This window comes from Musca domestica, unplaced genomic scaffold, assembly GCF_030504385.1.
Source record: "Musca domestica strain aabys unplaced genomic scaffold, Musca_domestica.polishedcontigs.V.1.1 55, whole genome shotgun sequence".
NCBI classification, from domain to species: domain Eukaryota; kingdom Metazoa; phylum Arthropoda; class Insecta; order Diptera; family Muscidae; genus Musca; species Musca domestica.
In genome coordinates, this window is record NW_026712355.1 from 5,308,559 (window position 1) to 5,328,758 (window position 20,200).

The 20,200-nt window shown below is 36.6% G+C and overlaps 5 protein-coding genes across 5 annotated transcripts; 4 read left to right on the top strand and 1 right to left on the bottom strand.

Moving 5' to 3' along the window:
- Nucleotides 1-9,372: 9,372 nt before the first annotated feature.
- Nucleotides 9,373-10,141, top strand: LOC131805425 (dihydrofolate reductase-like). Its single transcript, XM_059128568.1, has 2 exons — nucleotides 9,373-9,663; nucleotides 9,728-10,141. The coding sequence occupies exons 1-2, from the start codon at nucleotides 9,584-9,586 to the stop codon at nucleotides 10,125-10,127; spliced, it is 480 nt and encodes a 159-aa protein (XP_058984551.1). The 5' UTR covers nucleotides 9,373-9,583; the 3' UTR covers nucleotides 10,128-10,141.
- Nucleotides 10,142-10,467: 326 nt separating this feature from the next.
- LOC105261754 (uncharacterized) lies at nucleotides 10,468-11,037 on the top strand. The gene has a single exon (XM_011293823.2). It carries the CDS (start codon nucleotides 10,468-10,470, stop codon nucleotides 11,035-11,037), a length of 570 nt encoding a protein of 189 aa, XP_011292125.2.
- Nucleotides 11,038-13,066: 2,029 nt separating this feature from the next.
- LOC101899582 (dihydrofolate reductase) lies at nucleotides 13,067-13,915 on the top strand. The gene is made up of 2 exons (XM_005183862.4): nucleotides 13,067-13,353; nucleotides 13,418-13,915. The coding sequence occupies exons 1-2, from the start codon at nucleotides 13,274-13,276 to the stop codon at nucleotides 13,893-13,895; spliced, it is 558 nt and encodes a 185-aa protein (XP_005183919.2). The 5' UTR covers nucleotides 13,067-13,273; the 3' UTR covers nucleotides 13,896-13,915.
- LOC101899415 (succinate dehydrogenase assembly factor 3, mitochondrial) lies at nucleotides 13,866-14,523 on the bottom strand. The gene is made up of 3 exons (XM_005183861.4): nucleotides 14,334-14,523; nucleotides 14,168-14,277; nucleotides 13,866-14,101 (listed from the first exon to the last, which is right to left on the bottom strand). Exons 1-3 carry the CDS (start codon nucleotides 14,413-14,415, stop codon nucleotides 13,913-13,915), a joined length of 381 nt encoding a protein of 126 aa, XP_005183918.1. The 5' UTR covers nucleotides 14,416-14,523; the 3' UTR covers nucleotides 13,866-13,912.
- Nucleotides 14,524-15,819: 1,296 nt separating this feature from the next.
- HSP70 (heat shock 70 kDa protein cognate 4) lies at nucleotides 15,820-20,200 on the top strand. Its single transcript, NM_001309055.1, is given in 2 exon segments — nucleotides 15,820-15,954; nucleotides 17,942-20,200. A coding segment is annotated over 1 exon segment (1,956 nt). The 5' UTR covers nucleotides 15,820-15,954; the 3' UTR covers nucleotides 19,898-20,200.

Below are 20,200 nucleotides of genomic sequence, written 5' to 3' on the forward strand. Positions count from 1 at the left end.
TTTTTATATGTTTTCTCATACGACGTCATTCGGAGGTTATTATAATACGCGTTTTTCAACAATTTTTACAAATTGAAATAATTTTTCATTCAACATTTTCAATTCCAAAATTGGTTTGACAGTTTATTGTCCCAGCAGCTGAGTCGATGCGTCTACCTATATTATTCTACCATGCTATGCCCGCTTCCTGTCAGACAAGTTGTTTTCATTTATTTGATATTTTTTGTTTATTTTTAAAATGAGTCAAATAGCGCGAACGATGAATGGATGAATGAATGAATCTTTCAAAAATATGATCCGAAGCGTTCAATCTTTCAATTCCGTGGCAAATCTGGTTAATATCATAAATGCGCGCCCCGCAATTTAAGTTTCTTCCAATCCTTGATTTTGAAAAAACTTTGTTTTTATTTTTCAAAACAATAAATACATACACAAAATTGGCAGAAGTCGGGCACTGATGTAATCAGATGGTAGCTCTACCTTATGCTATGTTCTCTTTGCACTTTCAATCACGTTGTTCGCTCTCAGCAAGGTAGATCTAACAGGTAACCGCATCGGCGAATTGCTACAACAAAGCAACTTTTGTGGTCCCCTCAAATGTCAAAATTGGCATCTAAGGCGAAAAACATAGATTCGCCATGACATTTAAAGGTTGCGGCAAATTTGTTTCAACCAATCAGAATCGAGATGTTTGTTTACATTTTATTTTGTGTGCCTCTCGTCGTAAACGAACGTCGCAATAAAAGTTTAAATAGGAGTAAAATAAGTATTAATTGTAGTATTGCGATATTTTTTAAACCAAGAAACTTATAATGACTATATTTTACTGGTTAAAACCGAAAGTTTTCCGGAACTGCAAATGACAAGAGTCGAATTCTTGCACTACTTCCCGTGATGTGCTTTGGGAATCTTAGATGTTGAGGCTAACTTAATTCTTAAAGCTGCACTCCATTCTAACCTCCTTCCTTCATTTTCTTTTAATTTTTTTACTAGTTTCACTCTTAACTTGCTCTTAAATTATTTGAAATATTATAAAAAGGTACTTCTAGGGAAGACAAATAAACAAATTTGTTGTTGCATTCATTTAGGGCGAATTATTCATTACAACAATTTGTTTTGACATTTAATGGTGCCATCAGCTGGGCTGATGCGATTACCTAGTACATCTACCTTGGCTCTCAGAATTAGGTTCATGGTAGAAGAATAAAGGTAAACGTATCGACACAGCTGCTGGGACAATGAGCTGTCAAACCAATTTTGGAATTAAAAATATTAAATGAAAAATTATTTAAATTTGCAAAAATTGTTGAAAAACGCGAATTATAATAAGCTCTGAATGAGGTCGTATAAGAAAACATATAAAAATATACTTATATTTGAAAAAAATATATATTTTTTTTTTGCTCCCAAGAAAACAAAATTTTTATCCCATTAACTCATGATCTTGGTCTATGTATCACTTCCACATATGGAAAATTTGACATTTCATAATCGTATGTCGACTAATAACTAATAATAAGTAATATGCAGTCTCGAGGCTATGACCGATTTTTGTTAGAATTGTTTCAAATAGAAATAGCAGTTTTTCATTTTTCTTCATTTTAAAATTTTAAGAACTACGATAACTTTGCTATTATCGCTTTTATTTTTCGAAGCTTTTACTTTTCCTGCAGGAATTGTCCAGCAACATCTTTCTGAGAGGTAGTTTATTCTCTTTTGCAAGGAAAGTACGAAAAGTAAACAAACGGTATTTTTGCAGAAGCTTGCAACTAATCGGCAGTTTTGTCAAAACAAACCAATTTGTCCCCCATTAAAAGAAAGGAAGCACCACCAATTTTAAAAGTTTTATAAATAAAAAGGAAATTAGCAATAAAATAAAAATATGAAAAAAAAGATATATTTGATGTGTTCCCCTGAATTCTTTAAACGTTTTGCTAATGGCGCTGGGCTAAAATTTTTGGAAATAGTCTTTTATTTTTTATTACATATAAATATTTAAGTTTTTCACATTTTGTAAAGTTGTTCTCTAAAAACAATTGGTCTTGCTAATTCCAAATAAATATTTTCAAATTGAAAGCACAAAAAGAAAAAAAAACAAATAGTAGAAAACATCTTATTGAATGTCGATGAATGAGCAGAAGAAGAGTTGCAAATGATTAGGTGTGTCTGGTTACTTTCCCTGCAGGAATTGTCCAGCAACAACTTTCTGAGAGAGTAAGTTAGATTTATTCTCTTTTGCAAGGAAATTGTGAAAAGTAAACAGACGGTATTCCTGCAGAAGCTTGCAACTAATCAGCTGATTTGTCAAAACAAACCAATTTGTCCCTGTTAAATAAGAACGTATATTTCCAATAAGTGTGTACAACAGAATGAATTCATATATTTTCAATATTCATTGACGTTAAGTAAGAAATGACAAAGGTAACTTTGATTATAAAATTACATAAAATGTTTTAAGACTAAAGTAGTAATTGTTGTGAGTATATGTAATGCTTATGCATTACATATACTCTTACAAATATTTATATATACATACAACATCTCCCTTTTACACATGAACAATTATTATATAACATAATATATTATATTTAATGTTAATGATAAAATTTAGTATTCTTCATTAAACCTTTTTGGCTTCTTAACCTCTCTACCTCTTTTCGTTACATATGTTTCCTCATTTTCTTTGCTATTATTATTTTCCAATAAAAGTTCATCCCTACTGATATCATCATGAACAAGATTTGTATCTACTTCGTTAGTTACTGATCTATCGTTGCATACATTTTGTTGTAACTATTTATATAGAGATGGCAACCATATCATTATTACACTTTCATATGTCATTGTTATTATTCTTTCATGTCATCTGCATAACATACATACACTCATACGTTGTAATTTCATCATTCTCTTTTTACCATCTCCATGTGTACAGATTGACACCATTTTGTATTAGTATGTCTTAAGCTTTTGTTAAATAAAGTAATTCTTAAAATAAGCAAGCGTGCCGCATTTTTAACTCAACCATCGTTCCCACGAATACAACAATTTGGCGACGAGAGTAAAACAAGATTGATCAAATTAAAATTAGCCAAGTGCAAGGTTAATATTTCAACAAAGTATAAGACGATGGATTCCACACAATTTCAAGCCTTTTTGAAAACGCAGGAAGCGTTGGTTGCGCAACTGGCGAGATTAACAACAGGTGGTAGTGCGCCACAGGGAAATCAGGGCAGTAGCAGCAACAACAGCATCAACACAGCGTTAGTACCCAATTTTGATATGTTTGACACAACGAAGGAAACATACCAAAATTACATCGAAAGGTTTTCGAATTACATAACCATGAAAGGTGTGCATGAAAATAAGGCGTACTGTGCAATGTTACTCCTTAATTCAATCGGGTCGAAATATTTTAACATGGTTACTGCGTTGGCGGCACCAAAGCATACATCACAGCTGAAGTACGACGAGCTGCTAAAGATTTTGGGAGATCATTTGGCTCCCAAAAGAAGTGTATTGGTTGCTCAACACAAATTCTTATCGATTTACCAGAGAGAAGGACAGTCTGTAGCCGAATTTGTGGCATCTCTTCGTGCAGAGATTGATGCATGCGAATTTGTCTCCCCGTGCGAATGTGGAATTTCCATTGCTAATGTTTTTCTAAGGGCACAGTTTATCCGAGGTATACACGACAACGGTATTCGGGAACAACTTCTCCAAACAAGTTCTGCGGAATTCGAAGAAATTGTTTTAAAAGCATTGGCATTGGAGGCAGCTAAGGTGGATGCTAGGGAATTGTCAAAAGTCAACAGTTCTGTTGACATAAACAAAATTTTCAGCAAAAACAAGCCCCACAAAGCGAAATTCAAAAGGCCTGAAACTGTACGATCAGGTAAAATCAATTATGCGCAATTAGGAATTGCCGGGTTATGTTTACATTGTGGTAAAAATAATCATTATGCGAGAGAATGTCGATCTAGTAAAAATCTTAAATGTAACTTATGCAGTAAACGTGGTCATGTGGCTAAAGTATGCATAGCTACTCTTTTGGCGGATGGTCCTAATGCCGGACAAAATAAAAAGTTTTCGAACACCACAAATCAAGTTCAAAGTGCAGATCCCGAGTACGGAATTTTTAAAATTGTGGATGTGTACCAGAATGAATATACAGATGCACAACGATACTATGCTGATATTTCTATAGAAGGCAAGGTGGTAAGATTCGAAGTCGATTCAGGATCTGGATATTCATTTTTACCCAGAAGCCAATTCGCAAAATTAAATATGGATGACAAAATAACTCCAACAAAAATAGTTTTCCGATCCTATACGCAGAATAAATTCATTCCGGATGGAAAAGTTCGGGTCAATATTAAATTCAAAAACAGTACAATAAATGATGATATTTATATCGTTCCAGATGAGTGTTCTGCTTTAATTGGACGGACGTGGATACGCCGTCTAGGCATCAATTTGAATGAACTAGATGAGTGTGATTCAAATCCTGAAATGATTAATGTCGTGGGAAGCACAAACGATGTGCAAGAATTTGTGACCGAATTTGCTAGTGTTTTTCAACAAAACATTGGGTGCATTCCCAATTATAAAGTCACTCTAAAATTGCGGGATAATGCTACTCCAGTGTACACAAAAGAGCGTCAAATTCCATATGCATTGACAGAGCGTGTCAATAAAGAGCTTGACGAACTGGAGAAAGCTTCTATAATTACAAAAATTTCAAACAGCGATTGGGGATCGCCATTAGTCGTAATTCCTAAGGCGGATGGTGGGGTACGTTTATGCGTCGACTACAAGGTGGGCGTAAATCAACGCCTAGTAGATGCACATTATCCAATTCGGAAAATCGATGAAATTTTCAACAGTCTAAGAGACTCTAAATTCTTTTGTCGTCTAGATTTATACAAGGCATATCTACATGTACCCGTCGATGATATGTCCAGCGAGATACAAACTATATCAACTCATAGAGGCACATATAAAATGAATCGCCTTTCCTTCGGGATTAAAACCGCACCCGCGGAGTTCAATAGAATAATAGATCAAATATTAAGGGAACCTCCTAAAACAGAATCGTACTTTGACGATATCGTTGTTCATGGTGCTACATTGGAAGAGTGCAAGTCCAATTTGAGAGCATGCTTGACACAATTGAGTAAATACGATCTGCATTTAAACATGGCAAAATGTAAATTCTTCGAAGAACAAATCGAGTTTTTGGGACACACCATACGTCACAATAAGGTGCAAAAGTCCTTATCAAAAGTACAGGCTATTTTGGAAATGCCTAAACCTGAGTGCGTAGAAGACGTTCGCCGGTTCCTCGGAATGGTGACGTATTACTCAAGATTCATACCAAACTCAGCTACGATTACAACTCCATTACGACACCTATTGCGGAAGAATGCTGTCTTTAAATGGTCATCCAAATGCAATAAATCTTTTGAAACATTAAAAGCAGAAATCGCTAGTGATCGTGTACTAACACTTTTCAACCCCGATTTACCATTGCAGCTTGCATGTGACGCTAGTCCCACAGGGATAGCAGGAGTGTTGTCGCACATCATAAACGATGAAGAAAGACCCATAGCGTTCGCTTCGAGGTCGCTAACGTCGGCGGAGAAAAATTACTCTCAATTAGATAGAGAAGCGTTAGCTATTGTTTACGCTGTACAACACTTCCATGAATACGTCTACGGCAGACTATTCAAATTGATCACGGATAACCAGCCATTGTCAAGAATATTCCACCAACATTCGAAATTGCCTCAAATGACATCTTCGCGACTTCAGCGGTACGCAACATTTTTAACAGGTTATAACTATGAAGTCGTCACTAAGAGGAGCGAGGAAAACGTGAATGCGGATTGCCTATCTAGGGCACCATTGGAAATAGGTACTCAAACTTTAAATTTTCTTGATAATGAAGTGCATTCTATATGCGTATCAACTATTCAACAAATCAATTCTATAAAATTAAACTTCAACGCTCTTCGTGAAGCAACAAAAAGAGATGAAAAACTCTCGAAAATCATCAACACATTGCAAAAATCGAATATTGTTGACTCCGAATTCACAATTGATTGCAACATTTTATTTAGAGGAGCGAGGGTAGTCGTTCCAGCCACACTTCAACAATCTGTTTTGGAAGAACTCCATTACACACATATTGGCATCACAAAGATGAAACAATTGGCAAGACGATATGTGTATTGGACATCAATCGATAGAGATATCGAAAACTTTGTACGGAAGTGTTCTGCTTGTGCAGAAGTGAAGAAGAGCCCTCCAAAAGTGGTCCTACACCCCTGGGAAGAACCTGAAACCAATTGGCAGCGTATTCACATTGATTACGCAGGACCGTATCAAGGGTATTTCTTTTTGGTAGTAGTAGATGCCAAATCAAAATGGGCTGAGGTCGGAGTATCTTCTTCTGCACCAACTTCATCATCAACAATTCAAATATTGGAAAATATGTTTTCAAGGAATGGTTTTCCAGATGTAGTCGTTTCTGACAACGCTACAATTTTCAAAAGTGAAGAATTCACAAAATTTTGTAGGCATCGCGGAATTTTCCAAAAATTTATTGCGCCAGGCCATCCTGCGACAAATGGCCTAGCCGAGAGAAACATCCAGACATTAAAACAACGTTTAACATCGATGTCAAATGACCCCGCGACAATGTCGACGAAAATTCGAGAAATTTTATTTAGATATCGGGCCACACCTCTCCGAAATGGAAAAACCCCTTCAGAAATGTATTTAGGAAGGCAAATAAAGATTCAATTAGATGCACTAAAACCACTGAAATTAACATCAACCAAATCGACAATAACATCGGCAAGAAAATTAAGTGAGGGAGACCGAGTGCAAGCGCGATACTACACAGCCAACAAATCGATTTGGAAATTCGGTGTGGTAGCTAAGAAGCTAGGTAATCTTCATTATATAATCAAGCTTGACAATGGATTTGTCTTCAAACGCCACATAAACCAGCTCCGTTTATCTAATACGCCAATTCCAAAGACTGTGGAAAATTCACCTTCCGATTCGCCTTCAAACAACACTCAACAAATGGGTATACCATTTTTCCAGCAACCAGTAATAAGCTCATACGTACCACCAGATGGAAGCGAAGTTCCTCCAGATTTGGAATGCACAGATCCTACAACATCATCTTCAGCATCGCCCTCAAGGAACGGACAACATACCGAAGAGCTGTCAAACTCCAATGAAGAGTCTGAAGTTGCAGACACCCCAAGTCGTCGAACATCTGCAAGGCAACGTAGACCCCCCCAGTATTTTGGCGATTATATTCGACATTAAAATATGTTCCGTTTAAGTGAGGGAGAACTGTTGTAACTATTTATATAGAGATGGCAACCATATCATTATTACACTTTCATATGTCATTGTTATTATTCTTTCATGTCATCTGCATAACATACATACACTCATACGTTGTAATTTCATCATTCTCTTTTTACCATCTCCATGTGTACAGATTGACACCATTTTGTATTAGTATGTCTTAAGCTTTTGTTAAATAAAGTAATTCTTAAAATAAGCAAGCGTGCCGCATTTTTAACTCAACCATCGTTCCCACGAATACAACACATTTATTTGCTCTTTCGATTCCTCCAAAGCTCTCTTACTGATGTGCTCCCGACTTCTCCTATACATAGAACCATTCTCATCTAAAACTACAAAAGACCTTGGTTCTTTGCACGTTTCTATAATTTGCCCAGGTTGCCAATAGCTGGATGGGGTTTTCTTAAACATGACCTTATCGCCTTCACCAACTGGCTCTAAAAACTTTGACTTTTTATTATAGTATTCTGAAGTTTTCTTTAAGTTTGTCTCTATTTTTGTCCTATATTCATTTTTGTCAACTACTTTTGGCTCGTGATGAATTAACATTGATGGAATTTTAGTGCGTAAGGACCTAGACATAAGCAATTCAGAAGGACTAGGCATATTACCTTTTGGCGTTGTTCTGTAGTGCAATAAAGCAACATAGGGATCAGAATTACTCTCGGACGATTTTAATAACATTTTCTTGACTGTCTGCACAGACCGTTGTGCTAAGCCATTAGATCTTGGTAAAAATGGACTTGATGTGACATGTTCAATTTCCCACTCGCGACAAAAAACTTTAAATTCCTTTGAACTAAAAGGCGGACCATTGTCTGACACAAAGATGTTAGGAATTCCATGTCGTGCAAATAAGGATTTTAACTTAGTAATCACGTTCTTACTATTATAGCCATTATTAAGATATTCGACTTCTATATACTTTGAATAATAATCGACAACAAGTATATACATTCTGTTTTTGTATTCAAAAAGATCGCATCCCACTTTATACCATGGGATATCTACAATTTCGTGTGGCAAAATCTCTGGTCTAGTATTCGATTTTTTGTATTTCAAACACACCTCACAATTAGATACAAGATTTTCAATTTCACTATTCATGTTTGGCCAATATACGGTCTGACGCGCTAGACTTTGACACCTTGACACCTTGGTTTATCAAATAATGTCACTAATGGCTTATGATCTGTTTCTACCATTACATTAAATGTTTTAAGACTAAAGTAGTAATTGTTGTGAGTATATGTAATGCTTATGCATTACATATACTCTTACAAATATTTATATATACATACAACAGTCCCCCATAAGGAGAATTAAAACAAAGGAACCAATACTAATTTTACAAGTTTTTTAAATAAAAATGTTGGAAATAGTCTTTTATTTTCTTATTACATATTAACATTTACGTTTTTCACATTTTGTACAGTTGTTCTCCAAAAACAATTAGTCTTGCTAATTCCAAAACAATATTTTCAAATTAAAATCACAAAAAGAAATAAATAAACAATAGAAAACATCTGATTGAATGTCGATGAATGGAAGAAGAAGAGTTGCAAGAGATTGCAAGAAGAAATTTTTCCAGCAAGAATTTGCAAACTCTCACTGAAAGAACTGTCAAAATTTCTCTCTCCAACCGCTCTCTTTTGCAGAACTTTCGGGTTAACAGACGACTTCCAGTAACAATTTGTAACAATTGTTACAAATTTTAGGGTAACCAGACACACCTATTGCAAGAAGAAATTTGTCCAGCAAGAATTTGCAAACTCTCACTGAAAGAACTGTCAAAATTTATCTCTTCAACCGCTCTCTTTTGCAGAACTTTCGGGTTAACAGACGACTTCCAGTAACAATTGTTACAAATTTTAGGGTAACCAGACACACCTAATAATTATAAACATAGAATGACAGAAGCCTGGAAAAAATTATAATCAGCTGGCAGTTATGCAACAGCTTTTAATTGCACCATGCTATAAAGCAATTTGTTCTAAGTCGCCCGGCGTTGTCGCTGCTTTTGTGTTTTAATTTGTTTGCGAGGAAAGCTGTTCTCACCGCCAAATCATAATCTTCACTTGTTTATACATGAAAAATAAAATCTGTCTGTAGCAGATAAGGTCAAGATCAGAAGATTTTGGCGTTTATTGCACTGTAAAGAAATATATTGTGAGATTTTATTAGTTCTACCATGCTTAAATTCAGTTTAATTGTTGCCGTTTGTGAAAATTTTGGCATTGGACTCAAGGGTGATTTGCCATGGCGCCTAAAGTGAGTATGGAATGAATGGAGCTTTCAATGCATTTAATTATTCAACTTTATTTCTCCAAAACAGGTCCGAATTGAAATATTTTAGCAGCACTACAAAGCGTGTTCGTGACCCAACCAAACGAAATGTCGTGATAATGGGTAGAAAAACCTATTTTGGTGTCCCCGAATCTAAACGACCATTGGCGGAACGTTTAAATATTGTCTTAAGTACAACTTTAAAACCCTCCGATTTGCCATCTGATGTGCTACTATATCCCAACTTGGAGTCGGCAATGAATTTCCTTGAGACAGATGAGAATGTAACCAAACAAATTGAGACCGTGTGGATTGTCGGTGGTAGTGGTGTTTATGCTGAAGCTATGGCATCAACTCGTTGCCATCGCTTGTATTTGACAAAGATTCATGCAACATTCGAGTGTGATACATTCTTTCCCAGCATTCCAGATGACTTCAAAATGGGCTGAGGTCGGAGTATCTTCTTCTGCACCAACTTCATCATCAACAATTCAAATATTGGAAAATATGTTTTCAAGGAATGGTTTTCCAGATGTAGTCGTTTCTGACAACGCTACAATTTTCAAAAGTGAAGAATTCACAAAATTTTGTAGGCATCGCGGAATTTTCCAAAAATTTATTGCGCCAGGCCATCCTGCGACAAATGGCCTAGCCGAGAGAAACATCCAGACATTAAAACAACGTTTAACATCGATGTCAAATGACCCCGCGACAATGTCGACGAAAATTCGAGAAATTTTATTTAGATATCGGGCCACACCTCTCCGAAATGGAAAAACCCCTTCAGAAATGTATTTAGGAAGGCAAATAAAGATTCAATTAGATGCACTAAAACCACTGAAATTAACATCAACCAAATCGACAATAACATCGGCAAGAAAATTAAGTGAGGGAGACCGAGTGCAAGCGCGATACTACACAGCCAACAAATCGATTTGGAAATTCGGTGTGGTAGCTAAGAAGCTAGGTAATCTTCATTATATAATCAAGCTTGACAATGGATTTGTCTTCAAACGCCACATAAACCAGCTCCGTTTATCTAATACGCCAATTCCAAAGACTGTGGAAAATTCACCTTCCGATTCGCCTTCAAACAACACTCAACAAATGGGTATACCATTTTTCCAGCAACCAGTAATAAGCTCATACGTACCACCAGATGGAAGCGAAGTTCCTCCAGATTTGGAATGCACAGATCCTACAACATCATCTTCAGCATCGCCCTCAAGGAACGGACAACATACCGAAGAGCTGTCAAACTCCAATGAAGAGTCTGAAGTTGCAGACACCCCAAGTCGTCGAACATCTGCAAGGCAACGTAGACCCCCCCAGTATTTTGGCGATTATATTCGACATTAAAATATGTTCCGTTTAAGTGAGGGAGAACTGTTGTAACTATTTATATAGAGATGGCAACCATATCATTATTACACTTTCATATGTCATTGTTATTATTCTTTCATGTCATCTGCATAACATACATACACTCATACGTTGTAATTTCATCATTCTCTTTTTACCATCTCCATGTGTACAGATTGACACCATTTTGTATTAGTATGTCTTAAGCTTTTGTTAAATAAAGTAATTCTTAAAATAAGCAAGCGTGCCGCATTTTTAACTCAACCATCGTTCCCACGAATACAACACATTTATTTGCTCTTTCGATTCCTCCAAAGCTCTCTTACTGATGTGCTCCCGACTTCTCCTATACATAGAACCATTCTCATCTAAAACTACAAAAGACCTTGGTTCTTTGCACGTTTCTATAATTTGCCCAGGTTGCCAATAGCTGGATGGGGTTTTCTTAAACATGACCTTATCGCCTTCACCAACTGGCTCTAAAAACTTTGACTTTTTATTATAGTATTCTGAAGTTTTCTTTAAGTTTGTCTCTATTTTTGTCCTATATTCATTTTTGTCAACTACTTTTGGCTCGTGATGAATTAACATTGATGGAATTTTAGTGCGTAAGGACCTAGACATAAGCAATTCAGAAGGACTAGGCATATTACCTTTTGGCGTTGTTCTGTAGTGCAATAAAGCAACATAGGGATCAGAATTACTCTCGGACGATTTTAATAACATTTTCTTGACTGTCTGCACAGACCGTTGTGCTAAGCCATTAGATCTTGGTAAAAATGGACTTGATGTGACATGTTCAATTTCCCACTCGCGACAAAAAACTTTAAATTCCTTTGAACTAAAAGGCGGACCATTGTCTGACACAAAGATGTTAGGAATTCCATGTCGTGCAAATAAGGATTTTAACTTAGTAATCACGTTCTTACTATTATAGCCATTATTAAGATATTCGACTTCTATATACTTTGAATAATAATCGACAACAAGTATATACATTCTGTTTTTGTATTCAAAAAGATCGCATCCCACTTTATACCATGGGATATCTACAATTTCGTGTGGCAAAATCTCTGGTCTAGTATTCGATTTTTTGTATTTCAAACACACCTCACAATTAGATACAAGATTTTCAATTTCACTATTCATGTTTGGCCAATATACGGTCTGACGCGCTAGACTTTGACACCTTGACACCTTGGTTTATCAAATAATGTCACTAATGGCTTATGATCTGTTTCTACCATTACATTAAATGTTTTAAGACTAAAGTAGTAATTGTTGTGAGTATATGTAATGCTTATGCATTACATATACTCTTACAAATATTTATATATACATACAACAGTCCCCCATAAGGAGAATTAAAACAAAGGAACCAATACTAATTTTACAAGTTTTTTAAATAAAAATGTTGGAAATAGTCTTTTATTTTCTTATTACATATTAACATTTACGTTTTTCACATTTTGTACAGTTGTTCTCCAAAAACAATTAGTCTTGCTAATTCCAAAACAATATTTTCAAATTAAAATCACAAAAAGAAATAAATAAACAATAGAAAACATCTGATTGAATGTCGATGAATGGAAGAAGAAGAGTTGCAAGAGATTGCAAGAAGAAATTTTTCCAGCAAGAATTTGCAAACTCTCACTGAAAGAACTGTCAAAATTTCTCTCTCCAACCGCTCTCTTTTGCAGAACTTTCGGGTTAACAGACGACTTCCAGTAACAATTTGTAACAATTGTTACAAATTTTAGGGTAACCAGACACACCTATTGCAAGAAGAAATTTGTCCAGCAAGAATTTGCAAACTCTCACTGAAAGAACTGTCAAAATTTATCTCTTCAACCGCTCTCTTTTGCAGAACTTTCGGGTTAACAGACGACTTCCAGTAACAATTGTTACAAATTTTAGGGTAACCAGACACACCTAATAATTATAAACATAGAATGACAGAAGCCTGGAAAAAATTATAATCAGCTGGCAGTTATGCAACAGCTTTTAATTGCACCATGCTATAAAGCAATTTGTTCTAAGTCGCCCGGCGTTGTCGCTGCTTTTGTGTTTTAATTTGTTTGCGAGGAAAGCTGTTCTCACCGCCAAATCATAATCTTCACTTGTTTATACATGAAAAATAAAATCTGTCTGTAGCAGATAAGGTCAAGATCAGAAGATTTTGGCGTTTATTGCACTGTAAAGAAATATATTGTGAGATTTTATTAGTTCTACCATGCTTAAATTCAGTTTAATTGTTGCCGTTTGTGAAAATTTTGGCATTGGACTCAAGGGTGATTTGCCATGGCGCCTAAAGTGAGTATGGAATGAATGGAGCTTTCAATGCATTTAATTATTCAACTTTATTTCTCCAAAACAGGTCCGAATTGAAATATTTTAGCAGCACTACAAAGCGTGTTCGTGACCCAACCAAACGAAATGTCGTGATAATGGGTAGAAAAACCTATTTTGGTGTCCCCGAATCTAAACGACCATTGGCGGAACGTTTAAATATTGTCTTAAGTACAACTTTAAAACCCTCCGATTTGCCATCTGATGTGCTACTATATCCCAACTTGGAGTCGGCAATGAATTTCCTTGAGACAGATGAGAATGTAACCAAACAAATTGAGACCGTGTGGATTGTCGGTGGTAGTGGTGTTTATGCTGAAGCTATGGCATCAACTCGTTGCCATCGCTTGTATTTGACAAAGATTCATGCAACATTCGAGTGTGATACATTCTTTCCCAGCATTCCAGATGACTTCAAAGAGGTTGAATTAGACGCAGAAACACCAAAAGGCGTACAAGAAGAAAACAATATTAAATATGAATACAAAATATTGGAAAAACAATAAACATAGGCAATTCTCTTTTATTTTGTAACATCTTCTTTTGTTATGACATCGCCTTCAATGCCTTTGGCTGCTAACATCAATTCATAGAGTTGAACGGTTTGGTCATCATTTAACATTTCTACAGTTTCCTTGTCTAAATCATCGCCAATTGTTCCCAATGGCTTGCCGCGTATACCTAGTTGTTTGCTTATAGTAACAGCATATTTCTAAAAGAATGTAAAAATAAAGTTATAAATTTGTAAATTTTTTATAAAACAATCTCGTTTACTTACTGCCCATTCTGTCATAAATAGTTGTGCCTCCATGGGATTGCATTTTAAATGCCTTCGGAATTCATCTTTAACATATTTGTCACCCAAATCTTTCAACTCATCCGGCAAACCTGTAGGGAATGGACTTGATTTTACAAGTTCTGTTTATTTCAATGTTTGACTTTACCTCTATGCAATCGTAGGATTGTTTTATACAAAATACGTACTCTTTGGGGATGTGACAATTGATCTACTAGTAGTTTGGACATTATTTATATTTAGTTTATGTTAAATTAACACTTAAAATTAAAATTTCACGTAATTTATAGAGATTTATTTACAATTTGACTACGAGTTTGAGGTTATGTAAAACCAATCAAAATAAAAAACATATGTTCAAGCAGCGTTCAAGTCATATGAATTCAGGTAGCTTTTTCGGCGTTTTTTAATAAAAATTCTGAAATCGATTTATACATATTTTCCAAAGAAATTCCTTTCAGAAAGTTTAAATAAAATTATTTTTTATTAAAAAAGGCATTTTGGTGAGAATTTTTCACAAAAAAAGTTATTCGTGATGGAATTCAAGCGTGGTATTTTTTTTATATTTGGCTACACTCCAGCATTTAAATGTGAAGAAATCTTTTGTGTCTCGTACAATCGCTCGTTACCATGATACTGGTAGCGTAGCCCTACGTCAAAGAGTTGGACGGAAGAAAACAGCAACATCAGCAGAAATGGTTCGAAAAGTAAAGAAGCTACTTGATCGAAACCCGCATCGCAATGGCCGAAAAATGGTTCGTGAGCTGAACATATCGCAAAATTCAATTCGGCAAATATTGGAAAATGAGCTCGGAGTAAAGCCATTGAAATTCCAAAAAGTGCAAGAATTTACACCGCAACAGAGAGAAAATGAATCAAAAGAGCTAAAGAGTTGCTTTGATCTGCCGAATTTGATTTTCTCCCATGAGAAAACATTCGTTGTCCAGCAGTTAGTAAACAAACAAAATTATCGTGTTTACTTGCCAAAGAGGTCAGCTGAAAATGTGCACCTTCGGTTGGCCACCCGAACTGGTGATGCTGTGGGCCATAATAACATTTCCTCGCTTCATTTCCAGCGCACAATGGCCAAAAAATTCTCCGGATACCAATCTGGATGGCATGGTAGAAGAATATAGGTAGACGCATCGACGCAGCTGCTGGGACAATGAACTGTCAAACCAATTTTGGAATTAAAAATGTTGAGTGAAAAATTATCTAAATTTGTAAAAAATTGTTGAAAATGTATATCTTTACAACCCACGAATTGTGTCGTATAAGAAAACATATAAAAATCTACTTATATTTGAAAAGAAATTTAAAAATTTGTGACATATCAATGCTCCCAAGCGTTGATGCATCTACCAGTATTTTTCTACCATGGTTCAAAGTTAAAAATCCTAGCAGTTCGAATGATCAAACTTAATGTGAATCGCATTTAACTAATCTCTTAGCACATAACGCATTGTGAACTACCCTAGCGTTAACGCTACACCAACTACCATCTGTATACAACTGTGACCGCAAGCGAAAATACTAGAATGGCATTGTGCGTACCTTTTTTTGCAAGCGTGCGCGCCATACTGGTTTATAAAGAAATGTTTTTAGCAAGAAAAAATCATTCCTAAAGTAAGCGTGAATTTGACCGAACGTGTGATTGCCGATAAAGAACACACACACGGAAAGAAGAATAAAGAGAAAAGTGCAACCAAGAAAAGGTTTTGGAGTATTAAGTTTAGATTTTATAATAAACAACTAACAAAAAACACAAGGTAAGTGGGAAACGTAAATAAATAAATTATAACGAAATAGATTAAAAAGGTTATATATTTTAGTGTGAGAAAAATTGAAGTTGAGAGAAAAAAGCACGTGGGCGTTGCATTTTGAGGGGAGGTCCGGCAATTTCAGTGTTTTTCATAAATTAAAATTGATTGCAAATTAATATATTATACAAACTATGGAAAATTAAGTAACAATTTGTGGGGATTTGTGAGAAGTTGGGGAAATGTCTGGAAAATAGTCTTTTTTTTTATTCTGACATGAATGAGTCACAAATTTTTTCTCGTTGCTATAGTAGTTGTGCAGCTACAAAGTTGAAGTATGTTCTTCACTATTTATATGGAATTGTGTAAAAAAATTGAAAACACATTGTATTTGAGATAAAATTGGGTTATATGTTCGTTCCCCCTCTGTGGGGGTAATAACCGCATGTTTGAGGTTTCTTTTTTTTTTTTATCAAGATTAAATATTTCCACACATGTAAAGCGTGTGTATTAGCTTAACCTCCATTTTCTTTATCGTTTTTTTTAACTTGAAAAAAATATATTCAACAAAATATCGTATGACCAATGTTAACACATTTCTCTTAAATCACCTAAAGTAGTGTTTTATCTCTTGCCTATGTATTAGTGCATTTTATGAATTCAATTTTTCTTAGCAATGTGTTTGTGTATGTTTTCCATAGCTTTTTGCAATTTATTCGAGGCTGCGGGATGTGTTTCGTGTATGTACAACAATTTTTAGGGCCTTGGTAACAGAATGCGTTGTTCTCACTGACTCGGGAACACAATTAAGAGTAATAGTAGTTGTGAGCCGACACTATAGAAACAACAAAAGGGGAGAACGCGGGAAGTATGTTATATTATACTTCTACCCTTCACCGTTGTGCTTTGTGTGCTATATCCGCTGTAAAAACAACGTTTTGTAGCGTCATGTTATCGATTTTTGTTTAAGTCTTGTGGTTACGTTTCTGGAAATTTTGCCATTTCTCACTGTTCCCTTTATAGTATAGGTAAAAGAGGAATATTTGTTATAAATTATTGCTTCTCTTTCAATATTGCATCAGAAAATTACAAGCGAAAACGTGTTTTTTTATCGAATAGTTATAAATAATGTAAGGCCGTTTAAATTCAACTGAAATTTATTGATTTCATGCAGGTTAAATGTTTCTCTCTCAACCCATTTTTTTATTCGCATAAGTTTTTTTTCTCTTGAAAAATTGATTGCTCATTGGGTTTTCTCTTTAAATCAGAATCATCATGCATTATATAGGAATTTTCCAGACAATTCTTTGCAAACATAGAAAATTTGCAACCTTGAACATTCGTACAATGTGTATAGAAAACACGCCGCCTAAATTGCAAAAACTACTTGGGCTGAAACAGCTGATTCATCAACCCCTAACATGGCGGAAATTGATAACATCTGCCGTTTGAGTAATGTGTGTGAGCGAGCGCGAGAGAGAGCGAGAACAAACTAGAAATGTCTGCCAAAACAGACTGTTTAGGAGAAGGCCTAACACCGTGTTCACACGACACGCCATTGATAGTGAAACTGATGAATCAATATGGTGAATGTAAACAAAATACAAATTAATGAAATAAGGAAAAGGAAAATTATTAAAAATAGGTAGTCATAATTTTTTTTAGTTAAATTGGAATGTTGTTGGTCACATAAAGAATAAAAAAGAAAATAGACGCTTTAAAATATTTAGGTTTTCACTTGGCTATTTTTTTGGAATTTAAATGTGAATGAACTCCTTAGGCATTTGATAAGTGCAACGGCACAAAGCAAAATACGTAGAAATAAATGTATATCAGTCATTATCATTAAAAAAAAGTGTTAACGCTAGAACCACCTGCGAGTGCGGATAATGACTAAACATAGGGAAGACATTTATTAAAAACCATTCAAACAAACATTCAATTTGTTCTTTTATTAACCTCTGCCCTTTTCTTCTTTCCCTTTTTTCTTTTGCAGATGTCTAAAGCTCCCGCTGTTGGTATTGATTTGGGTACAACCTACTCTTGCGTAGGTGTATTCCAACATGGCAAAGTTGAAATTATTGCCAACGATCAAGGTAATCGTACCACACCCTCCTATGTTGCCTTTACCGATACTGAACGTCTTATTGGAGACGCTGCCAAAAATCAAGTCGCTATGAATCCCACAAATACCATCTTCGATGCTAAGCGTTTGATTGGTCGCAAGTTCGATGATGCCGCCGTTCAATCTGACATGAAACATTGGCCCTTCGATGTCGTCAATGTAGACAGCAAACCCAAAATCCAAGTTGTCTACAAGGATGAGAAGAAGACCTTCTTCCCCGAAGAAATCTCTTCCATGGTCTTGTCGAAAATGAAGGAAACCGCTGAAGCCTATTTGGGTAAGGCCGTTACCAATGCTGTCATCACAGTCCCAGCCTATTTCAACGATTCCCAGCGTCAAGCTACCAAGGATGCTGGTACCATTGCTGGTTTGAACGTTTTGCGTATCATCAATGAACCCACAGCTGCCGCCATTGCCTACGGCTTGGACAAGAAGGCCGTTGGCGAACGTAATGTGTTGATTTTCGATTTGGGCGGTGGTACTTTTGATGTATCCATTCTCTCCATTGACGACGGCATCTTCGAGGTCAAGTCCACTGCTGGTGACACCCATTTGGGTGGTGAAGATTTCGACAATCGCCTAGTCACCCACTTTGTTCAGGAATTCAAGCGCAAGCACAAGAAGGATCTGTCCTCCAACAAGCGTGCCTTGCGTCGTCTCCGCACCGCTTGCGAACGTGCAAAGCGTACTTTGTCCTCCTCCACCCAGGCTAGCATTGAAATCGACTCCTTGTTCGAAGGTACCGATTTCTACACCTCCATCACCCGTGCCCGTTTCGAGGAATTGAACGCTGATTTGTTCCGCAGCACCATGGATCCCGTTGAGAAGGCTTTGCGCGATGCCAAGCTCGACAAGTCACAAATCCACGACATTGTCTTGGTCGGTGGCTCCACCCGTATCCCCAAGGTACAAAAGTTGTTGCAAGATTTCTTCAACGGCAAGGAATTGAACAAGTCCATCAATCCCGATGAAGCCGTCGCCTACGGTGCTGCCGTCCAGGCCGCTATCTTGCACGGCGACAAGTCCCAGGAAGTCCAAGACTTGTTGTTGCTCGACGTTACCCCCTTGTCTTTGGGTATTGAAACCGCTGGCGGTGTCATGAGCGTTCTCATCAAGCGTAACACCACCATCCCCACTAAGCAAACCCAGACCTTCACCACTTACTCCGACAACCAACCCGGTGTATTGATCCAGGTCTATGAAGGTGAACGTGCCATGACCAAGGACAACAACTTGTTGGGCAAATTCGAATTGTCTGGCATTCCCCCAGCACCCCGCGGTGTACCCCAAATCGAAGTTACCTTCGACATTGATGCCAACGGTATCTTGAATGTCACCGCCTTGGAACGTTCCACCAACAAGGAAAACAAGATCACCATCACCAACGACAAGGGCCGTTTGTCCAAGGAAGATATCGAGCGCATGGTCAACGAAGCTGAGAAATACCGTAATGAAGATGAGAAGCAAAAGGAAACCATTGCTGCCAAGAACTCTTTGGAGTCCTACTGCTTCAACATGAAGGCAACATTGGACGAAGAAAACTTGAAATCCAAGATCTCCGAATCCGACCGCACCACCATTATGGATAAGTGCAACGAAACCATCAAATGGTTGGATGCCAATCAATTGGCCGAAAAGGAAGAATACGAACACCGCCAAAAGGAATTGGAAGGTGTTTGCAATCCAATCATCACCAAGTTGTACCAAGGTGCTGGTGGTGCTCCCGGTGGTATGCCTGGTGGCATGCCCGGTGGCTTCCCCGGAGCTGGTGGTGCTGCTCCTGGTGCTGGTTCCGGTGCCGGTCCCACCATCGAAGAAGTCGACTAAATCATTCGCCGCTGACAATGAAATTTCTCGTATTTTAACATCTCTACCAAATAAAAACTATTCCCAAAATATGCTGCTTGGATTTTGAAAAACATCAACAACAACAAAAGAAGAAAAATCAAACCTTAGAACAAAAACTGCGGTCTTCGTTCGTATTTCCTATTTCCATCTACAACACATTCTCTACTACAATGTTGACATTATTTAGAAAAGGCTTTTAAGTAAAATAAGTGCGTTTTACTTGTGCATTTCCCGTGAAAACGAAAAATAAAAACAATTTATGAATGAAGCTACAGAAAAAAA

What these genes read in the sequence shown, in the direction of transcription:
- LOC131805425 (XM_059128568.1), top strand. Translation starts at nt 9,584, where the DNA reads ATGCTTAAATTCAGTTTAATTGTTGCCGTTTGTGAAAATTTTGGCATT. An exon ending in GATTTGCCATGGCGCCTAAA is followed by an intron (nt 9,664 to 9,727) that starts GTGAGTATGGAA and finishes TCTCCAAAACAG; the next exon opens with GTCCGAATTGAAATATTTTA.
- LOC105261754 (XM_011293823.2), top strand. Translation starts at nt 10,468, where the DNA reads ATGTATTTAGGAAGGCAAATAAAGATTCAATTAGATGCACTAAAACCA.
- LOC101899582 (XM_005183862.4), top strand. Translation starts at nt 13,274, where the DNA reads ATGCTTAAATTCAGTTTAATTGTTGCCGTTTGTGAAAATTTTGGCATT. An exon ending in GATTTGCCATGGCGCCTAAA is followed by an intron (nt 13,354 to 13,417) that starts GTGAGTATGGAA and finishes TCTCCAAAACAG; the next exon opens with GTCCGAATTGAAATATTTTA.
- LOC101899415 (XM_005183861.4), bottom strand. Translation starts at nt 14,415, where the DNA reads ATGTCCAAACTACTAGTAGATCAATTGTCACATCCCCAAAGAGTACGT. An exon ending in AATCCTACGATTGCATAGAG is followed by an intron (nt 14,278 to 14,333) that starts GTAAAGTCAAAC and finishes CATTCCCTACAG; the next exon opens with GTTTGCCGGATGAGTTGAAA. An exon ending in TATTTATGACAGAATGGGCA is followed by an intron (nt 14,102 to 14,167) that starts GTAAGTAAACGA and finishes ACATTCTTTTAG; the next exon opens with AAATATGCTGTTACTATAAG.